General features: G+C 39.6%; 1 protein-coding gene across 1 annotated transcript in view; it reads left to right on the top strand.

The window, feature by feature from the left end:
- The window catches only part of OCRL (OCRL inositol polyphosphate-5-phosphatase), a 58,067-nt gene extending 31,089 nt beyond the window's left edge, over positions 1-26,978 (top strand). The window contains 12 exon segments of the mRNA XM_017854026.1: positions 1,027-1,138; positions 2,512-2,621; positions 4,562-4,697; positions 10,397-10,507; positions 11,154-11,319; positions 11,574-11,809; positions 19,591-19,614; positions 22,258-22,374; positions 23,437-23,521; positions 24,145-24,272; positions 25,092-25,203; positions 25,393-26,978. Of these exon segments, the coding sequence (XP_017709515.1) occupies positions 1,027-1,138; positions 2,512-2,621; positions 4,562-4,697; positions 10,397-10,507; positions 11,154-11,319; positions 11,574-11,809; positions 19,591-19,614; positions 22,258-22,374; positions 23,437-23,521; positions 24,145-24,272; positions 25,092-25,203; positions 25,393-25,517 (1,462 nt within the window). The 3' untranslated portion in view covers positions 25,518-26,978.
- The last annotated feature ends 6 nt before the right edge of the window (positions 26,979-26,984 follow it).

Here is a 26,984-nt window from a genome sequence, read left to right as displayed (position 1 = left end):
CATTGTTCTTTTTAATGGCTGTGATTATTAAAAATAGGGGCAGCAGAGAGAGATCAGTGAAGAATGGGATTTAATAAGCATAGAAGCAGAGATGTGTTGAGTAGATATGGTGGTGGTAGAAAATGATTAGTTTTAAAGAAATTAATATAGAGAGTAGAGTAATTGGGGAAAGAGGAGGAAAGAGTAGGGATATTCAACTATTTTCCATAATGTCTCAATAATTAGGATCATGTGGAATTCTATTTCACAGTGGTAAAGTTAAGGCCTTAAAATGTATGGTCATGAAGTTGCCATGAAATTCCATAAATTTATTTTCCCAGATTCCATAAATTTCATGTTGCATTTGAGATTGTCAGAATGACCCATTGGGAACTTGCGATCACTCAACAGGAGAGTCCATTTTGATGTGGTAATTTCATTGTCTCCCTTTGTGGGGCTCAGCACATCTAAGGGCCTGTTGCTGTTATTGGGAGCTGAGGATCCCATGGAATGCCAGTCTCCTTCCTGCCTGTAACTTGGGCAATGGTAGACAGATTAGGCTACACTAGAGAGCCCTGGACCTACTTTTCTTAGTGGGTCCTGCCTGGGAGAGCTGTCACTCAGACCATGCAGACCTTAGTGGAGAACCTGCAGAACTTCAGGGCTCTGAGAGGCGGAAGACGTTCAGATTCTCTTCCCCTAAAGACCTGGCTAGTAGCCAGGCAAAATTTTGAAGCTAGTCCAGCAAATAAACTGCATACTTCTCAGTCCATTAACTCCTTGGCTTCTGAATCCCATACATAATATTTCCCATTTTCATTCTTCATGTGTAGAGTCCTGTTCTCCCACCTATTTTGTAATCCCTTGTCTCTCTCAGGTGTTGATAGTAGTTGCCCTCAAAGGATTAGTTACAACTTTAAACCCCTTGTGAGGTAGTGGTTAGTGAGCGTTTGTCAATAATCTACCCATTTTTCTTCTCTCCATCCTTCTCTGTTTTTTTATGCTAATCACTGCTACTTCTGTTCATATATTTTTTTTGATCCTTAGTGTTGTCATTTGGTTGGGAGATTTGAATTATAGACTCTGCATGCCTGATGCCAATGAGGTGAAAAGTCTTATTAATAAGAAAGACCTTCAGAGACTCTTGAAATTCGACCAGGTAAGTAAAGTTTCATTTTAAAGGAACTTTCCTAGATGGGAGATGAGATTGTTAGAGTTATGGGAGGTATGTCTTACTCTAGGGAGGGACGGAAACGTCTTACTGTCTTGTGAAAACAGTGTAACTAGTGATGCATTGACTACATACAAGATTTGTAGTGCTTTCATTAAGTGCTTGGATGGGAGGAGGGAAGATAACGTTAGTGATAAAAAGTAAATATAACATTTATTCAAAACGTCTTTATCAAGAAAAGATTTCAGAGATTTGTATAAATGAGTTGGTGAATGGGTGGGGTTAATTGGAGAACACTTCCTGGAGGAAGTGGGCCTTCAGCTATGTTGATGTGGTTTGGCAGATGGAACAGGGAAAACTGTTCTATGATTACTTGGCAGACTGAGGAACAGCTTGGAGGTAAAAGAGGGAGGCCCTGTGAGGGGAATTGGGAAGCACAGAAAAGAAGTTTGTCTGGGATGAACAGCATAGGCTATGGGCTCATGGGAACTAGATGATAAGTTGAAGCTAACTGGTATTTAAAACCTGCAGAAAAAGCATTGAGTCAGTAACATTTACATAAAACCTGATATTCAAAAACCTGGTTTCCATATATTTGAAGCAGTAAATTTGCTTCAGAACCTGGCATGTGACTTGAATTTTTACTTCAACATATGGATACTGGCTGCTAAAAGTGAATGCTGCTTATTGAGGGAAGAAAATGTTTTGACTTCATTCGAATAATCTTTAAATCGTTATGAGAGCCTTTTCAACCTTCAGACGTAGCCAACATTCAGGTGATTTGCAGCAGAATGGTTTTTGTAGTGAGCCGTTCTTGTCTATGTCTACCTTCACATTGTGGTTGGCTGGCAAATTTCTTTGCTTTTTCTTTCTCTGTTCTGCCTCCAAAAGGGGTATATTTAGGATAAATTCTGAGTCTTATGTAACTCTGGTAAAATATTTGAGTGAGGATCTTTCAAAACAATTTGAAACTATTCGCTGAATTTGGTTTGTGGAATTATTCATTCAACATTTGTGTGCTTTTCTTTAAATTAAAATTGCGCTGGGTGGTTTCTGCCCAGCTCCAAGGAACTTATAATTATTCAGATTTCGTTTTTCCATTTTACCTTCTGCCACTATTAGCAATAAAAGAATAGTGATGTGCTAATAACAAGCATCCTATCTGAGGGTGAGTTTAGATGCTATGGGAATGCTGAGATTTAATTCATAAAGTATAGAAGTTTTATTTATGTACCCTCACAACAGTTGTAAAGGCTGTGGAACTAGATACTTAGAAATGGGAACAGTGGCTTATCAACCTGATTATCTCTTATATTAAGATAGTGTTATCCTGCTTATTTGATGCTTCTTTCTATCTGTAGCTAAATATTCAGCGCACACAGAAAAAAGCTTTTGTTGACTTCAATGAAGGGGAAATCAAGTTCATCCCCACTTATAAGTATGACTCTAAAACAGACCGGTGGGATTCCAGGTAAAGTAATAACCATCTCACAGAAAAGGTTAAGGCTTGATCTTACTTCTGACCCTCCATATTGGTAAGGGGCTAGGAATTTTTTAGGCCATACCATAAGCAGATATAAAAACCTAATGGCTCAGTGCTATTGTAGAACAATAAGAGTGTTTCATTCATCTATACTGAAAGGTGAGCCTATCTTAGGGAAGTTATTACTTATATGTCAAGACTGTTGAAGTTTTATGGGCTGCCTACAGTGCCTTATTTCTCTCACCTCAGCAGACTTAGACTTGCTTAAATTTTTGCCTTCTTGATTTTGCCTTTGTTTCTTACCTATTACCTATTCTGGCTCTTTTTTTCCCAAACTACTCAACTGTTTAACTCAGGATACCAGAAGGCAAAACAAAGCCATGAAAGGTTCTTCTGGCACCAGTAGCTCTCAATCCTTAAAAGACTTTAGAATCTCTTAGAGAACTTCAAAAAATACTAATGCTTGAGGGCCGGGCGCGGTGGCTCAAGCCTGTAATCCCAGCACTTTGGGAGGCCGAGAGGGGTGAATCACGAGGTCAGGAGATCGAGACCATCCTGGCTAACACGGTGAAACCCCGTCTCTACTAAAAAATACCAAAAAAAAAAACTAGCTGGGTGAGGTGGCAGGTGCCTATAATCCCAGCTACTGGGGAGGCTGAGGCAGGAGAATGGCGTAAGCCCGGGAGGCGGAGCTTGCAGTGAGCTGAGATCCAGCCACTGCACTCCACCCTGGGCGACAGAGCCAGACTCCGTCTCAAAAAAAAAAAAAAAAAAAAAAAAAAAAAAAACTAATGCTTGGACCTAATATCTGCCACAGCTGGAGAACACTGAGAACTACTGTTTAGTAGACCCTTTTGATTTCCTAATCACCATAGTAAAGTGCCCTCACTGTTCTTAGTGACTATTTGTCCTCTACTTACTATCTCTCTCTCTCTCCTTCCTTCCTTCCTTCCTTCCTTCCTTCTTCCTTCTTCCTTCCTTCCTTCCTTTTCTTTTCTTTTCTTTTCTTTCTTTTCTCCTAGCTGGCTGAGCACAGAAACTTGAAAGACAAAGAATCCCCAGGGATGTTCAGCTGTTTTGAACTCTGAGAGTACTGGCATGGGGGTGGGGGGGAGTCGATATTCCTGTGCTCCTAGGTAACTGGCCAGCAAATGAAGTGACACTGTTAGATCTTGTACACTTTGCCATGTTTGTTTCACTCACCTGACTTTAGAGTCAACTGCATAGCTACTGATGAGAAATACGTGTGCCACCTTCTGGATCAGGTGTACAAGGTGTTGCTTGTTTTAATGGAATGATGAATAGGTTCTTTTTCCCTACCCTTGGTATTCTGTGGACTGATACCTGCTCAGACTTGCATGGTTTGATTTTATTTTGTCTCTATTAGAAGAAGCTAGACTTGTCCATAAATGTCTGGTTTAAAGGAGAAATAAATACTGTTATTCCTCTCCAAAGATTAAGCCCAGTCTAGGAAGAGAAGATTGGAATTTTAGACTTGATTAGTTATCTATCTGTTGTGAAGTGTTGTTGACACTCATAGAGGAAAGGAAAATGAAGTGTTCAAAATATAATCCAAATCTTCTGAGGATATTTTAAGGACGTGCTATTTTCTCCTGTGGTGACATTGTTGAAGATGTACTCCCAATCTTAACAGAACCATTAATTCATTAGCTATTCATTGAGCACCTACTTTACACCAGATACCATGCTAGGTTCTAGGAGTTCAGTGGCAAACAAGCAAATACAATCCCTTCACAGAGCTTGCAAAATAGTAGGGAGGATGATAGTTAGGGGTTGTTAGGGAAGGAGAAGTACATGGTTCTTTGGGAGCATGTAACAAGACAGCCTAACCCTGATCTAAACCAGTGTGGTAGGTATTATGTTCTTGTGTGGTATGTTCTCTTTATAACTCATTTCTTTACTTACAGTGGGAAATGCCGGGTTCCAGCCTGGTGTGACCGAATTCTTTGGAGAGGAACAAATGTTAATCAGCTTAATTATCGGAGTCACATGGAACTGAAAACCAGTGACCACAAGCCTGTTAGCGCCCTCTTCCATATTGGGGTAAACACTTGTTTGTACATTCACTTATTTGTGTGTTAAGTATCAATTACTAGAGGATTATTTAGACTCAGAGCAGATCAATAATTCAGCAAGCCATAAATGTTCCATAACCAAGTAACCATTTGCAGCATTGAAAGGTTAGTACCCCCAACCCTCCCAAATGCTGTCCGTATAGTTCTTAATGCTCCAGGCCTTTTAGTGACACAGATGTTTCTCATGCTACATAGTGGTTAGGTGGTAACTTGAGCTTCCTAAAGTAAGTATGCATAATGAAGAGTTAAAAACTAAGTTTTATCAGATAGTAAGGAAGGGAAACACCTGGAGAGAGATTCTGGGTGGAAGGGTAGAGACAGCAGGACCAAAGGCACAGACTGATCAGAATACAGCCAAATCTGCATATTGCCTTAAGGGACATAGTGTCATCCCTACACTTATTTTTTTTTTCTTCTTTCTTTTTTTTTTTTTTTTTTTGAGACGGAGTCTTGCTCTGACCCCCGGGCTAGAGTGGTGTGTCTCAAGCTCACTAAACCTCCTCTTCCCAGGTTCAAGCAATTCCCCTGCATCAGCCTCCCAAAGTGCTGGGATTATAGGCATGAGCCACTGTGCCAAGCCAATTTTTTATTTAACTCTGTTCTATCCTGGGCTGCATTAATGGCCAGTTATTTAATTTTCTGTCTGTATTGTGAGTAAAGTTTTTTTTCCCATTGTATTTTTAAACTGTGTGTTATTGGTATGTAGGTTATATCTTGTAATCATGCTGATTTAATTTGTTATAGCCAGTACATTTAGGTTATTTCTTGCGGATTTTTCAGATCTACAGCCCTATAATCTGGTGGAATGTATATAGTGCAGTGCTTAGTAGAATGGACTTTGTAGTAGACTTCTGGGATTTGCATCCCAGTTCAACCACTTTCTCACTGTGTAACTATGGGCAATTTATGTAACATATTTATGCCTCAGTTTCCTCCTCTATTAAGTGTGGGTAATATTGGTACACACTTATGAAGATTAATGAGTTCAGACATGTGAATAGTGTAATGGGATAGGTTTCTTTCCTCTGTGTGTGTGTTGATTTGGGGGGCTTCTGAGATAGATATCACCAACCTGTTTTATCCTGCTCCTGTTTTAAGGAAGAAAGACTTTGGGGCTTTTCATTTAAGATCAGAATTAGTTATTGGTCTTAGAATAGATTTTAAATTTTATCAAGATAGTCATGACTTTACTTTTGTCCATTTTGAAATTTTAAAATAATAATCATCAATAATAGTAACTGTTCCTCAGATAGCAGCTAGTAGCTGTGTGGCAGGCACTATGTGAGGCAATTTGCACACATCTCATTTACTCCTCACAACAACGCTTTGAGTTAAATACAGTTGATCCTTGAACAACATGGGTTTGAACTGCACAGATCCACTTATACCCAGATTTTTTCAACCAAATGCAGATGGAAAATACAGTATTCACAGGATGTGAAACCCACGTATAAAGAGGGCCAACTGTGGTACTTGAGTATGCGTGAATTTGATTATACACAGGCAATGCCAGAACTAATCCCCCACAGATATCAAGGGACAACTGTATTTCCCATTTAACAGATGAGCAGATGGAGAACAGCAAGTTTAAATAATTTATTTAAGAGCATTCAACTAGGAGGAGAGCTGAGATTCCAATCTTCAGTTGACTTAACTCCCAACTCTGTGCTCTTTCTACTACCCCACAATGCCTCTATAATTCTATAGAACTTGACAAAATATACCTTTAGATAACTTCTTATAGCCCATCTAATTTCTAGTTTGTACTTGCAGGCTGCCCCTTTTTCTTCATTTGAATTCTCTTAATCCATTTTGAGACGATATTTTTCCTCAAACACTAACTTCTTTGGTTAGATCAGCTATGATTGGCTTTTTTGTTTGTATTTCTTTTCAAAACCTTCGAATTTTTTGGTTTGTTTGTTTGTTTTGAGACAGAGTCTTGCTCTGTCACCCAGGCTGGAGTGCAGTGGTGTGATCTTGGTTCACTGCAAGCTCCACCTCCCGGGTTCACCCCATTCTCTTGCCTCAGCCTCCCTAATAGCTGAGACTACAGGTGTGCACCACCACGCCTGGCTAATTTTTTGTATTTTTAGTAGAGACAGGGTTTCACCATGTTAGCCAGGATAGTCTCAGTCTCCTGACCTTATGATCCACCTGCCTCAGCCTCCCAAAGTGCTGGGATTACAGGCGTGAGCCACTGCGCTCGGCCAACCTTGGGATGTTTTTAATACTCCATACACATTAATGCAGAGCTTCTAGTGGGATATTTACATTTTTTTCAGGCTTCCTGTGTATTTATGTGTATCTTTAATAAAGATCTGCCTTTTGAGTTTTAATGATTTTAAATTGTACAGCAATTACAAGTGCTTTTAAAAAAAATTAAAAGGAAATTTAAGCAGAATTGACAGATAAGGCAGAAGTTCTTCAATCCCTGTTCTGTCTCCTACTCCCACCTTTGCCTAAACCCCCATTCCCCAGCCAGGCCACTACCCTTAGGAGTTTATATCTTTCTAGACCAGTGCTGTCCAATAGAGCCTTCTGTGATGATGGAAATGTCCTGTATCTGTGCTGTCCAGTCCAGTGGCTACTAGCCGCAAGGGGCTATTGAGTACTTGAAGTGTGGCTATTGCAACTGAGAACTGAACTTTTTATTTAATTTAAAGTAATTTAAATTCAAATTCCCTATGTGGCCAGTCACTATTGTACTGAACAGTGCAGTTCTAGACCTTTGTATATGCTTTTTTGTTCACCTGTAGACAAAATACTGATTTGTGTGTGTCTCTATATCATAAACGGTCTCATATGTATGTGTTGGTCTACAACTTGATTTTTTTTTTTAAATCAGCAGTGCGTCTTGGAGAACCTCCCATCTTATTACATAAAGACCTAGCTCATTGTACTTTTTTTTCAAATTCCTAGTTTCGTCAGTAATTTCCTTTACTAAAATGGATGTGTCAGGTCGTGAATTCTTTGGGATTTTTCCCCACCTCATTATCCTTGATTTGCCATTAAGTGATGTGATCATGATAACCCGCTGAGAAAAAGTTTGATTTTATTGAGTAATCACCCCATGTTTTGAATTCTTGGGCATGTTATGATTAGAGGCTTTAAAAACCACACTACATTTTCACCACCGTTGGCACCAATGACTGTTAACAAAGGAGCCGAGTGCACCGTGGCCAATTAATTTCAGAAGACTTTCTGTGGGCTGGCTGAGATAGAGCTGGGATAGGATTCCAACCCTGCACTTGGTACTGTGATCCGTTGCATTGGTTCTCAGACTTCAGTGGATGTAAGAATTGCTTAGAGAGCTTTAAAAAAAGTGTGGATGCATGCGTCCCCACCCCTGGAGACTGTGATTAGTAGGCCCAGGCAGCTGTGCTTTTAAGACATACTCAAGTTGATTCTGCCACATATCTGGTATATTGGAAAAAGTCTTACACTAGTCCAGATATCACCTTTGGTATTAACTGTGGCAGTGAGCAAGTTTGTTGATTGTTGTGTATCTTAATGTTCTCAACTCTCAGAACAAAAATATTCCTTGCTTTGGTAGCCTTCCAGGTTGTGAAAATTAAAAGACATGTGCAAAATACTTTTGGAAATTAAAAGTTGCAAAGTTTTGTGAAAGTATAAAATTCATCTTAACCTAATGCTATAGTATGGACCCTAGTGATGGTAAAATGATGTTTGATCCTCAGTTCTCTAAGAGTTACAGTTCAAATACGTGAAAAACTTCCCCAGTCTGAGATACTTGACTCAGCTTTGATGTTCTTATTTTCAACATTTAAAAAAATTTTTATTTTACTTTAAGTTATGGGATACAAGTACAGAACGTATAGGCTTGTGCCATAGGTATATGTGTGTCATGTTGGTTTGCTGCACCTAGCAACCCATCATCTAGGTTTTAAGCCCCACGTGCATTAGCTGTTTAACCTTAATGCTCTCCCTCCCCTCACCCCACTACCCCGAGTGGCCCAGTGTGTGTTGTTCCCCTCCCTGTGTCCATCTGTTCTCATTGTTCAGCTCCCACTTATGAGAATATGCCGTGTTTGGTTTTCTGTTCCTGTGTTAGTTTGCTAAGGATGATGGCTTCCAGCTTTATCCATGTCCCTGCAAAGGACATTTTTTTTATATTTTTTGAGATGGAGTCTTGCTCTGTTGCCCAGGCTGCAGTGTAGTGGTGCAATCTTGGCTCACTTCAACCTCTGCTTCCTGGGCTGAAGGGATTCTCCTGCCTCAGCCTCCCGAGTGGCTGGGATTACAGGCACCCACCACCAGGCCTGGCTAATTTTTTTTTGTACTTTTAGTAGAGACAGAGTTTCACCGTCTTGGCCAGGCTGGTTTTGAACTCCTGACCTCTAGTGATCCTCCTGCCTCGGCCTCCCAAAGTGCTAGGATTACAGGTGTGAGCCACTGTGCCCAGCGTGATCTCATTCCTTTTTATGGCTGTATAGAATTCCATGGTGTATATTTACCACATTTTCTTTATCAAGTCTTATTATTAATGGGCATTTGGGTTGGTTCTGTCTTTGTTATTGTAAGTAGTGCTGCAGTAAACGTACGTGTACATGTGTCTTTATAGTAGAATGATTTATATTCTTTTGGGTATATCCTCAGTAATACGATTGCTGGGTCAAATGGTATTTCTGGTTCTAGGTCCTTGAGGAATCGCCACACTGTCTTCCACAATGGCTGAACTAATTTACACTCCCACCAACAGTGTAAAAGCGTTCCTATTTCTCCACAGCCTCGCCAGCATCTGTTTGCACATCTTTTTAGAACCTTTGCTGCATGTGTCAATTTTTTTTGACACGGATTTTGTGAAATTTCCTAGTCTAAAAAAGAAACCGATATCTCAAGTTAAAATCTGTTAGTTATGTTAATTTTGGCATTGGTTTGTATGAAGTTTTAATATTTTAAAAAAACACAGCTATATCAGGAAGCTGAAAGTGCTGTGTCAGGTGGGAATTTTTTTATTTATCAGTCAAGATGTGTTTATCCATTGTCATGGTTTTACTCTAGTCTAGGACATTTTGTTTCAGCCATTTTCTAAAATGGCTGTAGGCTCCATTTATTAATATATCTTTGCAGTGATATTATACTTCTTGGTATTGTACATAGAATCTAATAGAGTTAAAAGCTTTTTAATAATATTTTCTGCCACCTCACCAAGTTATGATTGTTAGAAACAGTAATTGCTGTGTTTCGACACCGTCATTTTGTACAGTGCAAGCAATCATTTTTACCACAATCACATTTTTTCCACTACCAAATAACTTAACAATGAAGCAAGAAAATGTTCTTCCCAAATATTTATTATTGCCAAGCTTCTTAACATAGGAGTTTAACTTTTACAGGATGTTAGCCAATTAATCTTACCTTTACCTTAAAGCGTGTGCTTCTATAATGCTTTGTTCAATTTATGTTTGCTTTAGAGACTCTTGGAGATATAAAAGTTGAGAGCATGTAAAACTAAAGCAAGGATCTGTTTTCTTTCAGGTGAAAGTTGTGGATGAAGCAAGATATAGAAAGTGTTTGAGGATGTTGTTTGCACCACAGTTTATTTTAAATGGTTGCTGTAATGACCAGTTTTAAATTGTTAGATAATCTCCAAGGCAGATGAGCTAGAAGCATATAAGACTCAAAAGAGGATACATTTTCTTTCAGGTGAAGGTTGTGGATGAACGAAGGTACCGTAAAGTCTTTGAAGATAGTGTACGCATCATGGACAGAATGGAAAATGACTTCCTTCCTTCCTTAGAACTCAGCAGGAGGGAGGTGAGCAAAAATACATGATCTCCCTGTCTACTGCCCACTGTGGTTAGCACAGAAGAAACTGCTGCTTAGAAAAGGCAACATAGCACAGTGGTTAAGCCCATGTCGCTGGAGTCAGACTGCCTCCATTCCAGTCCTAGCACTGCTGTTTAGTAGATGCATGACCTCAGGCAAGTGTCTTACCCACTCAGAGCCTCAGTTTCCTTTTCTGGTTTAAGGGGTAGTTGTAAGGATTACATGAGTTACTACACGCGAAGCTCTCAGAACAGCACCCGGGACATAGTAAGCCCTCCGTTGTTAGCTGCTCTTGTTTAATATTTCAGAGTTGCTAGTTAATTTATATCTCAGAAACCAGGACTTGGTCACAGGATGAATACTCTGAACCAAGGTTGGGTTACCCTCTTAGGATCCTAGGAATGATCAGAGTAGCCTGGAGAAGTAGCAGGAGCCACCTAACTCCTTCTCTGCTGTTGTGAGTATAATAATACATGCAAGTGGATGGTGTGAAGTTGGTTCAGTTGGTGAATGTCTATGGCATTTGCACACCTGCTTAACAATTACCTTACTCCTCATATCCTCTATGGAATAATCCAACTGACTTACTTCCCCTACTAGTGATGCATGTTTGTGTCTGTCTGTTATTCCCCAGTTTGTGTTTGAAAATGTGAAGTTTCGGCAACTACAAAAGGAGAAGTTCCAGATCAGCAACAATGGACAGGTTCCCTGCCATTTTTCTTTCATCCCTAAACTTAATGACAGCCAGTACTGCAAGCCATGGCTTCGGGCTGAACCTTTTGAGGGCTACTTGGAGCCAAGTGAGTTTTCCCTTTACCATTGTCTCTGCTGGTAATGTCCTCATGACTCCCATCCCCTTGGTCTAACTTTCTGTTTTCTAACCACATGTCTCTTACCTTTACTGTCATATTGGTGATACCTCTTGTATGTGTCCTGTCTCTTCCCCCTCATTGCTTAATGATTTTTTTAGAGGACACTTTTCTGTTGGTTCTTATACTTTTTGCTTTCCCACTGGAAGTTTTTCTATTACCATGTATCATCTCTTACATTTCAGATGAGACAGTGGACATTTCTCTTGATGTGTATGTCAGCAAAGACTCTGTAACCATCCTGAACTCGGGGGAAGATAAGATTGAAGATATTCTCGTCCTTCACCTGGATCGAGGCAAAGATTACTTCTTGACCATCAGTGGAAATTACCTCCCAAGTTGTTTTGGCACATCCTTAGAGGCTTTGTGCCGTATGAAAAGACCAATCCGAGAAGTTCCTGTTACCAAACTCATAGACTTGGTAAGAACTGTCCCGAGACATAAACCTCTTTTACATTTAATTTTCATAATACTTAAGTGACATCCTCTTTATCTTTGTGCTTTCTGTCTTCTTTTGGCCACGGGGGATGTCAAATGATAAAGAAGCATGTTACTTTAGTACTGTTTTGATTAGATTAAGCCTTAGAGGAAAGAGGGGGGACTAATCTGCACTTGGTTCTTGTTGGGAGTACAATAGATAATACTAAGCTCACCAAATAAGATTAAACACTCCCCTCTCAAAGATATAATGCTTATTTGTTAAGCTCTTCATACTCTCAAGTCACTTGTGTATAAATTAGCATGTACGTGAGATATGCTAAGTGGGGCAGGCAGAATTATTCTCATTGAGCATATGAGAAAACTGAGGCACAGAGACATTAATGTGCCCAAAGTCAGATACCATCAGTTAGTAACAAATCTAGCACCCATATTTCCTGGCTCCCAGTTTAGTATTCCTCACTAATACCACATTATATCTAATCAGAGTAAAACTTTGCTGCTTATGGAAACATAAAACTATACTGCAACCCTGGAGTACCTGAATCAGAATCCCTGGGGGCGCTTATTACAGGTACCCTCACTTCTGGCAATGGAATCAGAATCTCAGGATGTGGAGCCTACAAATCTGCATTTTATCCACATTCCAGATGCTTATAATGTACATTGAAATTTGATGCTTATTTAATGTGATGTGCTTAAGAAAGAAAAGGAGGTTGATTTTCCCACCTCTCCCGCAAGCCAAGCTATAATATTAATGTTTTTATGAAGGAAGTACTTACTATCTTCAGTAACATAAATTGATTTAGTAATAAAGTTCATTGTATTAAGAAATTTCCTTCTAAATGAAAATATTGTTGGATTGTATGCAGAATCTCTTTGGGCTACAAAAGTATATTCTTGGTTTTTTTACCAAAGAAAATTAGGTTAGGTGACAGCATACGTTATCCTTACTGTTAGTATTCACATGGATCCTTTAGGCCTAGCCAGAGCGAGTGATTGTGTCTAGCAGGGAGGTCTAGACCCGCCGGCAGGCTGCTGGCCTGTCTGAGTCCGATCTGTTCTGTTGCCATGGAATTGTTTTAGCTGTGACTCAGATAGCAGATTAAAACACTGAGTCCAGCCCCGGCATTATTTCTTGGAATTATACTTATTTCCCTGGAGCCCTCATGGCTGAGTATATTACCTCTGTTTGAGAGAGAACCATTTTCTTCAGAAATTCATATCCTACCGTTCTGCTGTTTTTCATGATAATTGTTTTTCTCCTAACATTATATTTCTGTCTTTCAGATTTTAGTATTTCACCTTTTAGAATACATTTTAGATGATGAAGTTGTTTTCCTTATTTCTCCTACCCCTTTCCTTCATCTCAGACATAATTTCCCAGCTTTCTTTGTTTCAGCTTTTATTATGAAAATGTCAAATGTGCAGAAAATGGAAAGAATAGTACAACACACCCCCACATGCCTCCTGTACATATATACACACAGATGTTTTTTGCTGTGTCATGTAAAATTAAGTGGTAATATGTCACTTCACCACTAAACACTTCAGCCTGCATCTCTTAACACAAAGGGCACATTTAAGCACAATACCATTATTATGTATAAGAAAACTAACAGTAATCCATAGTATCATTTAACATTCAGTCCATATTCAGATTTCTTCAGTTCCAAGAATTTCTGTTACACCTTTTTTTAAACCAAAATCCAATCTGGGTTCATATAGTATTTGGTGAGGTCTCCAAAGTCGCTATTGGAGTACTGCAGGTCCCACTTTCTTTAGTGACATTGACTTTTTTAAGAGTCCAGTACAAATGTCCAGTCAAGGGTCCACCGTTTTCTAAATTCGTCTGGTTGTTTCTTCTTGTTCTTTTTTTTTTTTTCAAACTTATCCCTTTTATACTCTCTCCTTCCGCCTACATGTAAACTGGAACCTACCCTTATTTTTGATCAAAGTCAGTGAAGATATTAGAATATCTTTGCCATTAATATGAAAACTGCAAAGCCATTAATATGAAAACTTGGCAGTTTTCGATATTCTGGGATTGGCCAGAAGAGGCCAACCGAAGCATAAGTTTTTTATTTAATGTAAAGTATACTATCAGTGTAATTTTACGCATGTTTTTCTCATGAAAAAAGGAACCAAAATCATTAGAAGGAAATTGAATGGCTTCTTTGGAAGCTTTTCCTCTTTTTGTGCACAAAGGGATTCAGGGGTTAAAATAAATAAGAACCCTGTCATTGTTTAATTACAGAATTTCTGAGTTTTTATAAAATGTATGTGTGTGGTCATCAATTTTTCTTTTAAAGCTTTTATTTGGTAGGATTTAGGGTTCTGATTCTTTTCACAGTCTGTTGCATTTCAGTGTTATTAAATTCCTGTATCTCATTGATGAGGAAATTATCTATACAGGTTGATTATCTGTTATCCAAAATGCTTGGGACCAAAAGTGTTCAGATTTCAATCTTTTTCAGATTTTCAAATGTATCCATTATGTACTTAACAGTTCAGCTTCCCTAATCTGGAAATCAGAAATCTGAAATGCTCCAGTGAGCATTTCCTTTGATCATCATGACAGTACTCAAAAAGTTTTGAGTTTTGGAGCATTTTGGATTTCTAGATTGGGGATAGTCAACCTGCATTAGTGTGGAGCAGTAAACAAGAAATCTGAAAACAATTAGTACCCCATCTTTAATACCTTCCCACTCTATTGTGACTTGATTTTGACCTTTGAAATGATTCCTCAGGTATAGTATTCATGTTTTTTTTCCCAAGACCCAATATCATATTTCAAATCTCATGAGATGATGCTATTAATAATGGTACCTGCCCTCTGTTGTATTATTTGCTCTGAAATTTTGTTGAAGCCAGAAATGAGTTCAATGTATGTGTTGTCTCTCTATGTACTGTTTTAGAAAGATCCTTATGCACTGTTTTAGAAAGATCCTTATGCCACACCATCTTCCCACCAAATACAGAGTGAAATAACTGACATAATTATTTTTTATACTTCCAGCTCTTTTCATAACAGTGACTTTGCCACTTCTAGAATAGTTGGGATTAGCACAAGTGGGAAACGGATGAAAATCTACCATTTGTAATCATCTTTATTCTTTTTCAGAATTAAGATAGATTTTTCTGTTATATTAACTAGAATATTAAGTAGCAAATAATCCTCAATGTTGATTCATTACACACTGGATACAAAGTATTATGGAGTTCATGTGAGTTCCCATAATTTAGTGGTGATGAAAGTATATTTACATGTAAAATATGGCTAAACTTTAAGTCATGGTTAATAGGGAGTTTGGTTACAGATAATCTGAACATTGACCACCTTTACTGGCTAATGTCTGGTGTGCTTGGTAAGTCAGTATTTTGGAAAGTCATTTAAAATGAGTATTATGGAGGTTGTAGTTTGTGTTAACAATAGGTTCCTTTCCTGTGTTACTTATTAAAGCCCTTATATGCTATAAAAGCTTATTGACTGACCAGCTAATCCCTGTAGAAATCAGAATCAGCCTGTTTTCATTTTAACGAATATTTAATACATGTAACATTAACATGACTGAGAAATAAGTTTAGCACATAAGAATAAAGTGAACTAGGAAAGGGATTTGGGGTTAGTTACAGAAGTATTTTCAGTCAAGTCCAAGTACTTAGGAAACATGTATTAATATAGTGGGTGAGCAGGCTCTTCCAGGCATAAGGGACATCTTAAATAAAGGGTAGAAGGTGAAAGTGAAAAGACTGTATGAAAAACTGTAAGATTTCCCTGGTACAAGTAAAGATCAAAGATAAACATGTATGAAGCTGGTTAGGGAGAATGGGGCAGGTGGTAGAGAGTCTTGAAGTCAATACATAAGTTTATACTTGAGCCAGAGGGTATCTAGAACCATCAGAAGGGTTTGCTGATTAGTATGAGGTTGCAAATTGATATAGTTGGAAGAACATTCTGGTGTTGCTTGTAGAATGGACTAATTGAAAGGAGACAAGACTTGAACTTGCCAGATGTGGCTAAGTTGTAAATACAGAGATGAAAAAAGCTGAGGGATGGGTGGAGAAACTGTATTTGCTTGGGGACATATCTGTTGGGAGAACAATATTAAAAATTTGAAATAACAGGAATAACTTGTTAATTTGTCCATAGTTTTTTTTTTTTTTTTTCTCACTATGTTTTTACTTTGTCTTACTAATCTAACCATCCATTTCTTACTCTATTAAGTATATGGCTTGTATTTCTTCTCTATTCATATGAACTAATCCTTTTTAGAACTTCATTTTCCATTCAGTTTTCGGCTATTTATTTATTTATTTCTGAGATGGATTCTCACTCTGTTGCCAGGCTGTAGTGCAGTGGCACAATCTTGGCTCACTGCAACCCCCGCGTCCCAGTTCAAGTTATTCTCCTGCCTCAGCCTCCTGAGTAACTGGGACTATAGGTGCGCACCACCACACCTGGCTAATTTTTGCATTTTTAGTAGAGATGGGGTTTCGCCATGTTGGCCAGGCTGGTCTTGAACACCTGACCTCAGGTGATCCACCTGCCTCAGCCTCCCAAGGTGCTGGGATTACAGGCCTGAGCCACTGTGCTCGGCTATGCTTTTTATTTTTAAATGTGGATATTCTACCTCTAATTGACTCTTTTATATTATTTTAGCTGCATTTACCACGGGGAATATTCTTCTGAGGGTGAATGTTGGGGTAAAGAATGATTTGCATTGCATTTGCTATGTGCCAGTGTTGTCCCACTGGGGAAATCCTGAACTCAGTTCCCTTTTTAAATGTAATCCATGTATAGCCTTTTGCAGAGAGTGGGCATCTCTGCTCTTTAAAATTCGTTGGACTAAGTGATTCATAGTAGAAACCTTAGGATTATTATGGGAGTAAGTTGTTTACTAATAAAGGTTAAGTGACGTTTCTATTTTCAAAATTGAGACCAGGGTTTAATTCAATGTAATTTCTGTGTTGTTTCTTTGTACCTGTACCTAGAGAAGTAAATCTCTTGTCCCTCCGTCCGTATTTAATCAAAGTCCTTTCGATTCTTCTTTCAGAGTTTTCTCTTGTATTCATTTGTAAGTGTATGTATATACCTTTTATTATATATATAATATACCCTTTAATATATATATACTTAGAAATTATATATATACCTATGTGTGTGTATATACATATATATATATGTTTTTAATTTTCCATTATTAAGATGTTTACCTTCTTCTGCTTGACCTACCTCAGTAGCCTTTGAATGATCCCCTTGTCTTTCTCACTGTCTCTCTCTCTCTCTTTCTCTGTCTCTGCCCTCCAATTTTTCCTATTCAGGGCTGTCAGATTGATCTTTCTGTACTACTGCTTTGGGGCCTATCACTTCCTTGCTTAAAGGTAGTCAGTGGCTCCCCCATGCCTGCTGAATACAATCCAAATGCCTTAATCTGTCATGTAAGGTCCCCCCAAGGCTAACTTCAACATATCTTTTCAGATTTATTTCCCACTATTTTTCTTGGCATTCTCCATGCACCCCACAAACAGATGACTAACTTCTTCGTAATCTCAATTTGTGATTTACAGTCTCTGTGCCTTTTGCTTATTTCTGCCTCTTCCACTTGTAATATTCTCTCCTCATCTCTACCCTTTAAAATTCTGTGAGTCTTTTAAAGGGCTAGCAATGATCTGTTGAGAACTCGTATTCATGAATTATGACAATACCAGTCTGTAAACTCTGGAACTCCTCACCCCAACTCAGTTGCAAATCAGAGTCAGGGACAAACCAGGTATTTCTCCTTTATCCTCATTTCTCATTGCCTTCCCCTGCAAAGGCATTTTAGCACAATGCCTTGTACCGGAGGATGGCTGCTGCTTAAAGAAAACTTTTTGAGAGCCTGGTTTGACAGGTTAGTATACAGAATCTCTGTCTAGTTTTATTCATATCATGTATCAGATATTCATGGAAGGAAAAATATAAAATGTGTCAGATAGATTCTTCATTTGATAACACGTCCTAAATTTTACAAGAGGTTCTAGTCTAAAATTGTATCAGATGTTGGGTACTCAAAATCAACTTGACATTAAAAGGTATTGTAATTATAGTACTATAAATATGTACCTTATGGAGACTATTATTCTAATTACTTTATTTCATGTGATATTTAAGAGTCTAGGTAAACCCACAAAAGCATGTTTAATTCGTGAAGTATCTACCAATATTAAAACGCCTAATCCCCATGGATAACAGTCTGGGAGGAATGCATTCAGTATTACCACTAGGAATGCCAGGGAACACATGCTTTTCCTCCTCCCTGTCCACTCCCAGCTCCCGTGCATCTCAGACAGTAAGATTGGGATTTCTCCTTTTACCTGTAAGAACTGAGACATGTAATTTAGACTTGAGTGCTTAGTGGTCCATAGTCAGATTTGAAACAATCCAGGTTGGGAGTCACTGGGGAGGTATGAGAAACCTTGAGGGACCCAGACCTTCTGCTGGCATACTGCCCCATCACCCTTTGGTTTTAGGCTGCTTCAAGGTAAATATTACTATCCCTGTTTTAGAGATGAAGAAACTGAGGCTCTATGAAGTTTGGTAACTTGTGCGAGGGCTATACAAAATTGCCAAGAGGTGGAACAAAGATTTGTACCCAAGCCTGTCCAACACCAGTGCCTATACTCTTTCCATTAACCATGCTGTCTTTTAAGTGGGGTTTCTCACTGTCCTTAGCCTGTTATGGAGAATACATTCTCACAGTTTTCCTCTACCTCTCTGTCCAGGAAGCAGTCACATTGTCCTTTTTGAATTGTCTAACAGAACATAGTGATAATGACTGTGGAGTTGGTCAGACCTGGGATCCAATCCTGATTCAGCCACTTACTACCTAATAGTGAGTGTGGCCTTGGGAAAATAATTTAAGCTTTCAGAGCCTCAGTTTCTTCATCTGTAAAATGGGAATAATATCTACTTTGGACGTGTGTACAGATTAAATGACTGTATATAAGCACTTTGCACAGTTCCTGGTATATGACAGATGCTTCCTAAGTGGTGGTGGTAGTTATTGCTGCTATTGTTATTGGATTGTAATAACAGCCTAAAAGACAGGAAGATTAAAAAGATACCTTCTTACCTATCCCCTGCCTCTCTTTTTTCTCTTATACCCAATAGGAAAATAAAAATAGGGGATAATGATGGATCTTCTGATCTGCAAAGGTCTGAAATGAAATTCATTTATAGTTCAGAAGGGCCTTCAAATCTGGGCACTCTGAGGGCCTTTGAGGAGGGGAGTGGATACGAGGAGATAGAAAGGAATCTGGGATGCTGCTTAGGAGGCTGGCTGGCGTGAGAAGAATGAAAATGGAAAGTAGAGTGGTTTACCATCTCCTGCCAGATGGCCACTGTTGGGCCTACAGCCATATTCTTTCAGTGAGGTATGTACCTCAGTGCACCTGCCTCCAAGCAGCAGACAGGAAGAGACATTGGGGCATTTGGCTGGGTCAGTTGGCAGATGCCAAAGAGCACAGAAGTCTAGAACTGCAGATATTTATTGAGTGATAGTCTCAAACTGCACAAAATTTAAAATGTCTAGTAGAGAACTTTGTGTATGAAAATGTATTTCATTTTCAACAATCATAATTTATTTGAAGAATTCAAAGCTGTTTAAAGCATGTATATCTGGTAAGATAGTGAGTTCTAATACTGATCTGTTTCTAATTCTGTAAATTAATTCTAATCATATTCTGTCTGTCAATGACTTTCTTTTCCTGCTCTGCTCTCAGGAAGAAGACAGCTTCCTAGAAAAGGTAATGCAATCCATTGGTGGTTATGAGAGTTTCCCTGTGCTTAACACTTAACTGTGGTCCCTGGAATTTGTCCCTAGGCGTTCCCATATCAGAGACCTCTGACTTGGTGAGACTCCCCTAAAGTCCTACCAGCTGTCCTTAAGTGTTGGAAGTACAGGAAACATATTTACTGTAGCAGTCAAGTCATTGAGACTCGGTACATAAAAACAGTAGGACTCAAGGTTCTAGATTTGTATTTTTGAAATGAGAAGTAACTACAGAGCCGTCTTGACGTATCTGAATGCTCATGAATTGGAGGAGGGTACCAGTTAGCTGTCCTCCATTTCCAATGACAATAAAACCAGAAGAAGTAGCTTTCTGTTGCATTAAGAATGATTTGAGGTTAGTGATCATAGCAATTAATTTCAGAAAAAAATACACAGATATGATTAAGAAATAGAGCATAGAATAGAATCGTGGACCTGAACAAGATCATAAAAGATCATCTGGTTCAGGCCTCTACCTTCAGACAGGGTAAGGTATTTTCTCCGTTCTAATAGATGAGACAACCAAGGCCCAGAAAGGTTGAAAAACTTCCTGAAGTCATATACCCTCCCCACTTGGTGGAATTTAATGCCTTTTGATGATGGGGATGGCATACTGTTTTCATGCTGTAGTTATTAACACTAAGTAAGGTTACAAAGTGTGGGCTTATCAGGCGCTGAATGTGTCTTGTTGAAAGAAGACAAAGTACCTTGGTTTTCCTTTGAAAATTAGAGTTCAGGATAATTTGTGAAATTATTCAAGTATTGTTTCTTGTGCATGATCTTTTCTCTAGACTTTGGAGACACAACTGTGGCATTCCATATTATCATACAGGAATTTGAAAATGAATAGTGGATGGTGTATGTAATCTACTGACATTTTATTAACCTTTTTAAACCACCAAGGTTTGAGACAGCTGTGCTTCCTAGCTCTTCCCTGTTAAGAGCAGTCCATGTTCTGTCTTTTTATCTTACACAGTGCCTTGTGTTGCCTTAATGCCTTAGTACAGGAAAAGCTCCAGTTGGATGTCAGACTTTTTAAAAAGTACGTGAATCAGTGCTGCATAATTTCTATATGGCAAGTTTGGAGGCATCTGCTAAAGAATCAGTACATGTGCTGCATTTGGTCCAGAGAGTTAGCAGAGTGCAAGATGGACAGTGTTTTGGCTCAAATACCATGTGGATGCTTGGATTTGATACTTGCAACTGGAAAGAAGTAAATGGATGAGCCATTGATAGACATTCTGGCAACTATTAGGAACATGAATATCAAGTGATAGAATCCCAGGGACAGAAAGGAAGCAAACTGAATGTGGAAAAAAAAAAAAAGAAAGATTTTAAATGGTAACCAACTGTCACACTCCCTTCTCTTTCTTATTCCCTTAGAAAGGCACAGCAGCTTTTAAAGGTCATCAGTGCTTGTTAAAGAACATAATGTTGAGAAGAGACCTCAGCTTGGCTGTGGTGTATGTGGTCTCTGTCAAAGTAGTGACATGCTCCTTTTTTTTTTCTTTTAAAGCTACGTGACTGGGGGTTGTGGATGGAATTCACAAGTTGCACAATGTCGGGCAAGAATTTCTTAGTTAAACATGCAGAATATATATGACCTCAAGCTAGAGGCGGGGGAGGGAGGAGGATGCAAAAAATTTGGTCATAGTTCTCTCCACTGGGATTTTTCTGAAGGCTACCTTCAGATGCCTTTACTATTTCAAACATTTTTTCATGTAATTTATATTTGACTACATGAACCTAAGATAACTGAATTTATTTCCTGGCCATTTCCAATTCACATATAGTGATTGATTTAATTTATGTCACTTCTGGGTTTTTCTCTTACAAAATTCTTTCAGAAGAATGTAACAGATAGTAGAAAGATAGATGAAAGGAGTAAAAGCCCCTAGAAATCTTGGCTGAGCTGTTCCTAGAAAATGTAACTTCTGGACTCAGACCTTAGACTTTTCATGGTATTTCTGCCTCTTGGTTAGCTATATTCAGTTTACTATTTTTGGACCTTAAGGCTTATGAGTTTTAGTGCCTTAAGATTAGAACTTCCATCAAGCCTGAAATATTTACATATGTGGGTCTAATGTTGTGGAGAGTTGTCTTTAATTCCTGAAAACCAAAGAAGCTCATTTAAATCAACATTGAAAACAAACAACAGTATCTGTGGTAAGACCTGAAGGAAGAGTAAGTTAGAAATAAACAAAAACCTAAGTGTAGACCCTAATCTCTCAAAGTACTACATTGACAATTGTAATTTAATAGTCCCCCCAAGTCACCAGTGCTGTATGGACTCCACTGTGACTGTATCACTGGAGCAATGGTTCTCAGTGTCACCTTTGAAAGGATTTAAACACAAGGCATCCACATAATAAACATAATAAACTCAAATGAAATGCAGAACAATTAAGTGAAGCATTTAGGAAAGGAGATTCTTTAACTGTGGGACTCGCTATCAAGTGCCTTCTGACCAGGGGTGTCCCCAGTGAGAAGAAATGGAAAATCTTAGGAGATGAAGATCACATTGTACCTGCATGACCAGAATTTGAAGGATTTTAAGTTATACACCAAAATCTTTATTCTGAGACCCCTTTGATTCTCATCCTTTTCCATCTATTAGGAGAAATCCCTTCTGCAAATGGTTCCTTTGGATGAAGGTGCCAGTGAGAGACCCCTTCAGGTCCCCAAGGAGATCTGGCTTCTAGTAGATCACCTATTCAAATATGCCTGTCACCAGGTAAGTGAGAGTAGACCTTCCCTACAACTTTGGAAGGTGTGTAAATACTATAGGAAATCATAACACCTCACATCAGCATAGCGCTTTTAACTTTCCCAAGCTATCTGCACACAGTGGCACTGTCAGATCAACTGGGTGAGTGGAAGTGTCCCTAGTCACAGATGTCACAGCTGAAGCATGCAAAGCTAAGTTACTTACTAAGACCAAGGCCTAAGTGTAGTTGTGGCAGAGCCAGGACCAAATTAAGAGCACCTGTCTCCTGGCTACTCTCTCGTTTTCCCTGGACAGCTGCACACCTGAGTCTATAATGCCTACTTTGGCTATGAGTCATGTAGGCATTAGAGATTTTAAAATCCAAAGCAGATTTTAAACCCATTTTTTAACTTGGTCCTAGTTTTTCTTTTAAATCCTATCTAAAATACCACCCCAACTCATTCACCCCCAAAAGAGACATTTCTTGGGACTAAATTGAAAGGTAATGTTCTCTTACCTACCGAAGAATAATGTAACTTGAAAGCAAGGTTTAGTATGAGCATGCAATTTCCTCCTTCCCCAGCGTTCAGTAGTACTAGCATTTGAATGTGGTTATTCTGTTTGGACTCTGCCTTCTGCTTCTTGTCAAGAGGCTACAAGTAGGCCAGGCACGGTGGCTCATGCCTGTAATCCCAGCATTTTGGGAGGCCAAGACGGGCGCATTGCTTGAGCTCAGGAGTTCGAGACTAGCCTGGGCAACATGGTGAAACCCCATCTCTATTAAAAAAAATTTAAAAAGAGGCTAGAATTAGAACACCTGATTTCTTGCTCTAGCCATCTGGTCCCCTGCCTTATCAGGTGTAGGCTAAAACCTTTGGAAAGAACATTTTCTTATTTGAAATAACATTTCACATGGATTAGAGAAATGCTAAAGGAAAAATGTGCTATTTTCACACCTCCATTTGTAATTATTAACACACATACCACCCTTCCGTTTTGCTTCCTGCTGCTCTTCTGATCCTTGGGTAATCATCATAACCTCAGGAGTGATTATCTTGCCTGTTCCCTTCATTCTGACTTCTTTGGTAGGAGGACCTGTTCCAGACCCCTGGAATGCAGGAAGAGCTCCAGCAGATCATTGATTGTCTGGATACCAGCATTCCTGAGACAATCCGTATCCTTTGCGACCAAAGCGTAAGAAGCTGGATGAGTACTTGGTCAAACTCTTCTTCGCACCTATATTTGCTTTTTGTGGTTCTATATTTATTTTCTTTGTAATGTCTTTTATTATAGGATAACCACTGACTATCCACTTGTTTCTCATTTCTTTTTATGAACTTTTGACCTCTTTCCATATCCAGCTCTTACTAAAAGGAAGCAAGGGGTAGATAACAATGACTTAAAAAGCATGGGACATAGAAGCCACAACACCGGTACTATTCTCCTTCAGGTGATCAGTCACTCCTGCCACCACACGTACTGTTGACAGGGCAGGGAGAAGGATGGGAAACATGGGCAACTGGTTTATAGGACTGCTCCAGTGTCAACTGTCACTCTGCAGGCTATATTCCCCTGACCCTGAAGCTGGGCCAAAGCTGCCAAGAGTCTTTGACCAATTCTGTAACAACTCAGCTGCAGGGCACTTGAATCAATAAAATATCAAACCCCCATTAGGATCAGTGTGCCCCAAATAAGAGGAGGAAAACAGTCCCTGCAGGATCTTGAGGAAAGGAGCCCGTCGGGGCTCTGTGTGGCCTTTCTCCTGGAGCCCCTTTCCCTTGACTTAAGTTGATTCAGCTGGCAGCAACCACTCTGTGGCTGAAGCACTGCTCATTTTCTTGGAAGCCCTGCCAGAGCCAGTCATCTGTTACGAGCTGTATCAGCGATGTCTTGACTCTGCTCATGATCCCCGGATCTGCCGACAGGTGGGTTCTACTGACCTGAGGATGTGTTTGACACAGGTTCCCCCATAGAGAAGTCGTCAGTTTTACAGAGCCAGATAGGCAGCCAGCTGTCTGGTAGGATGGGTCTGGATCTGTTATTAGTGGCAGGACACGAACATTTGCTACCCTTAAATTTTAGGTTGTGTTATTTCCTGTGATATTTGCCACCTTTTCCCCATTGGCCTATTTCTGTTTACAGAAAACCTAGTGGGGTGGATCCCTCTACTCTAGGGTAAATTGGTGAAGCTGATTGTACTTGGAATTCTGGCTGACATTACCAGGAAGGATGGGTGACACTTGGGAGGCTTTCTTCTTTTCTCTTCTTGGTGTGTGTTTTAATCCTGAAATGATTTTGATGCACAGTAGCTGAGAGTACCTGTGAATTGGACTAGTGAGTATTGGGAGGAGTCCCCATCCATGCTAAGTGACATTGTAAAGAAAACCATTCAAACAAAAAAGAACAGAAAACCATTCAGCTTGGTAGGTGCCGTGGCTACATGCCTGCGGAAATGGGAAAAGAGCAGATGAACACCGACCTATTGTGAGGTGGGGTGTGCGTGTGAATGTGTGATGACCACGTGGCCTGGTCATTGAGTGGACGGGGACCAAACAGCACGGCTGTTCTTACTTTGAAGTTATAATTTGGAAGGTGTTGTGTTGGCCATGAGGAGATAATAGAAGTTGACAGATGAAATGGGTCCTGCAAGGGTTGGATTATAGACTACTATTAATGGCAGCTGTAAGTTCCTCTTACTTTCATCTTCCACCTGTTTTTCACTGCCTACCCCTATTTTAAAACAGGTGATCTCCCAGCTTCCGAGATGCCATAGAAATGTTTTCCGTTACTTGATGGCATTCCTTCGAGAACTCTTAAAATTCTCTGAATACAATAGCGTCAATGCCAACATGATCGGTAAGAGTGCTTCATGCAGCATGGGGCATTTGTTGAAAATACTCTTCATGCATTGTATCCAGTATATACCTTACTGCGTGTGCAGGCACATGGCAGTCAATAGTCATTGTCCCCAGGCCCTCCAGCCCTGAGGTTTTGCTTAGGTTATGTCTGACAAAAGTTTCCGCTTGTCTTTCTTTCGTCTTCTAGCTACTCTCTTCACTAGTCTTCTCCTGAGGCCTCCACCCAACCTTATGGCAAGACAGACTCCAAGTGACCGCCAGCGTGCTATTCAGTTCCTTCTGGGCTTTCTGCTTGGGAGCGAAGAAGACTAAGGCTTTTACTATTCTCTGATATTCTAGAAGCAGACGATCTCGGGCTCCAAGTATTTCAGAATGATTTAAAAAGTCATGCCACAGGAAGGGTCTATTGCAGAATTTCAAGTTCTGTTTATAGTAAAAAGGAAGAGTGTTTCCTAATCCCTCCTTTACCATATCCTCCACAGCAAAATACTTTTAGACTTATATTGCCAAGCCAAAGTTACCATATTTTGGTGTTTTTGTGTTTTCTCTTTATAAGGCAAAAAGATCTGTATTTACACTCCTTTACCTAGGGATGTGTTTGTTGCCCTCCTATCCAATTGTCATGATTGTTCTTAGTACCCTAGGCCTAGATTCTGAGATGTTCCCATTCTGGGCCTACAAGCACTACTTGCTGTAGCTGAGACTTGTCTAGAGTCCTTTGTATAATGCACTTTTGACCCACCCCTTCCCGGATCACTCCTTTGCACTGCACTCCCCTCGTTCTGTCACTTTGAACGAAGTCTGAGTGAGGCTAGTGACTCCTTGGGTGTCCTCAACATTGAATTCACTGTCTGCGTGCAGTTATTACATGCATTTGTGCATTTCTACTACAATGGCATCTTTATGTCTCTGTAACATTGGCCTTTTCATGGCTCCACACTGGGTGGAACCATATTCTCTTAGATCACATTTAGTAGCATAACTTTAGGGACTATTAGAGATGGCATCCCATCGATGTGAGAGAATCACAATCAGAATGGAAGCACTTTGAGTATCTGAAGAGTGAGAGCATTCGTGTTTGACAGGTCCTGCTTCCCACTATCCTTTTCCTATTGTTACTCAAATTTTACACAAGGACTAATCCTGGGTGTCTCTGAGACCCATCTCCTGCCTAGACATCCACCTCCAGAGCAACACTGGCCCCACAGTAAAAGAGGGAGTCTTGTACCTCAGGCAGGCCCATCTAGAGCTATTGATCCTTCCCACAGCAAAGGTATTGCGGATGACCCTTAGAATCCGTTTTCTGGTCTTGTGAAGTACCAAGGGCAGGTGTCACCTTCTTCCTCAGCGGGACTGACTGTGCTCTACAACCAGCTCCTGCACATAAAGGGTTTAGAGACTCCCCTTGGCTCCCAGACCATATCCAGTGTTGTGTAAAGAGACTGGCCGACAGGACCAACCAAGCACCTTACCTCTCCCATCCAAGATGACCCTCTGAGCTTTTCATTTATTCAAACTCTGTGATACAGCCTTTTTAAAAAAAAATTCATCTGTATTGGTTGATAAGCCACCAACCACTGACTGCAAAACTGCCTGATGCAATTGGTTTCCTCCTGGTTTTCTTTTGTTACAACCACCCTTACCTGTTTGCGTTAATTGCAAGGAACATAACGTACAGGCTCTGTGTACGATCCTGGGCATTGACTCCATGACATTTCTAGCATATCCAAGGCACCACCAGTGATTTCCCCCATTTCTTGAAAAAAAAAAAAAAAAAAA

Source organism: Rhinopithecus bieti, unplaced genomic scaffold, assembly GCF_001698545.2.
Source record: "Rhinopithecus bieti isolate Rb0 unplaced genomic scaffold, ASM169854v2 scaffold_35856, whole genome shotgun sequence".
NCBI classification, from domain to species: Eukaryota; Metazoa; Chordata; class Mammalia; order Primates; family Cercopithecidae; genus Rhinopithecus; species Rhinopithecus bieti.
This window is presented reverse-complemented; position numbering and strand designations above follow the sequence as displayed.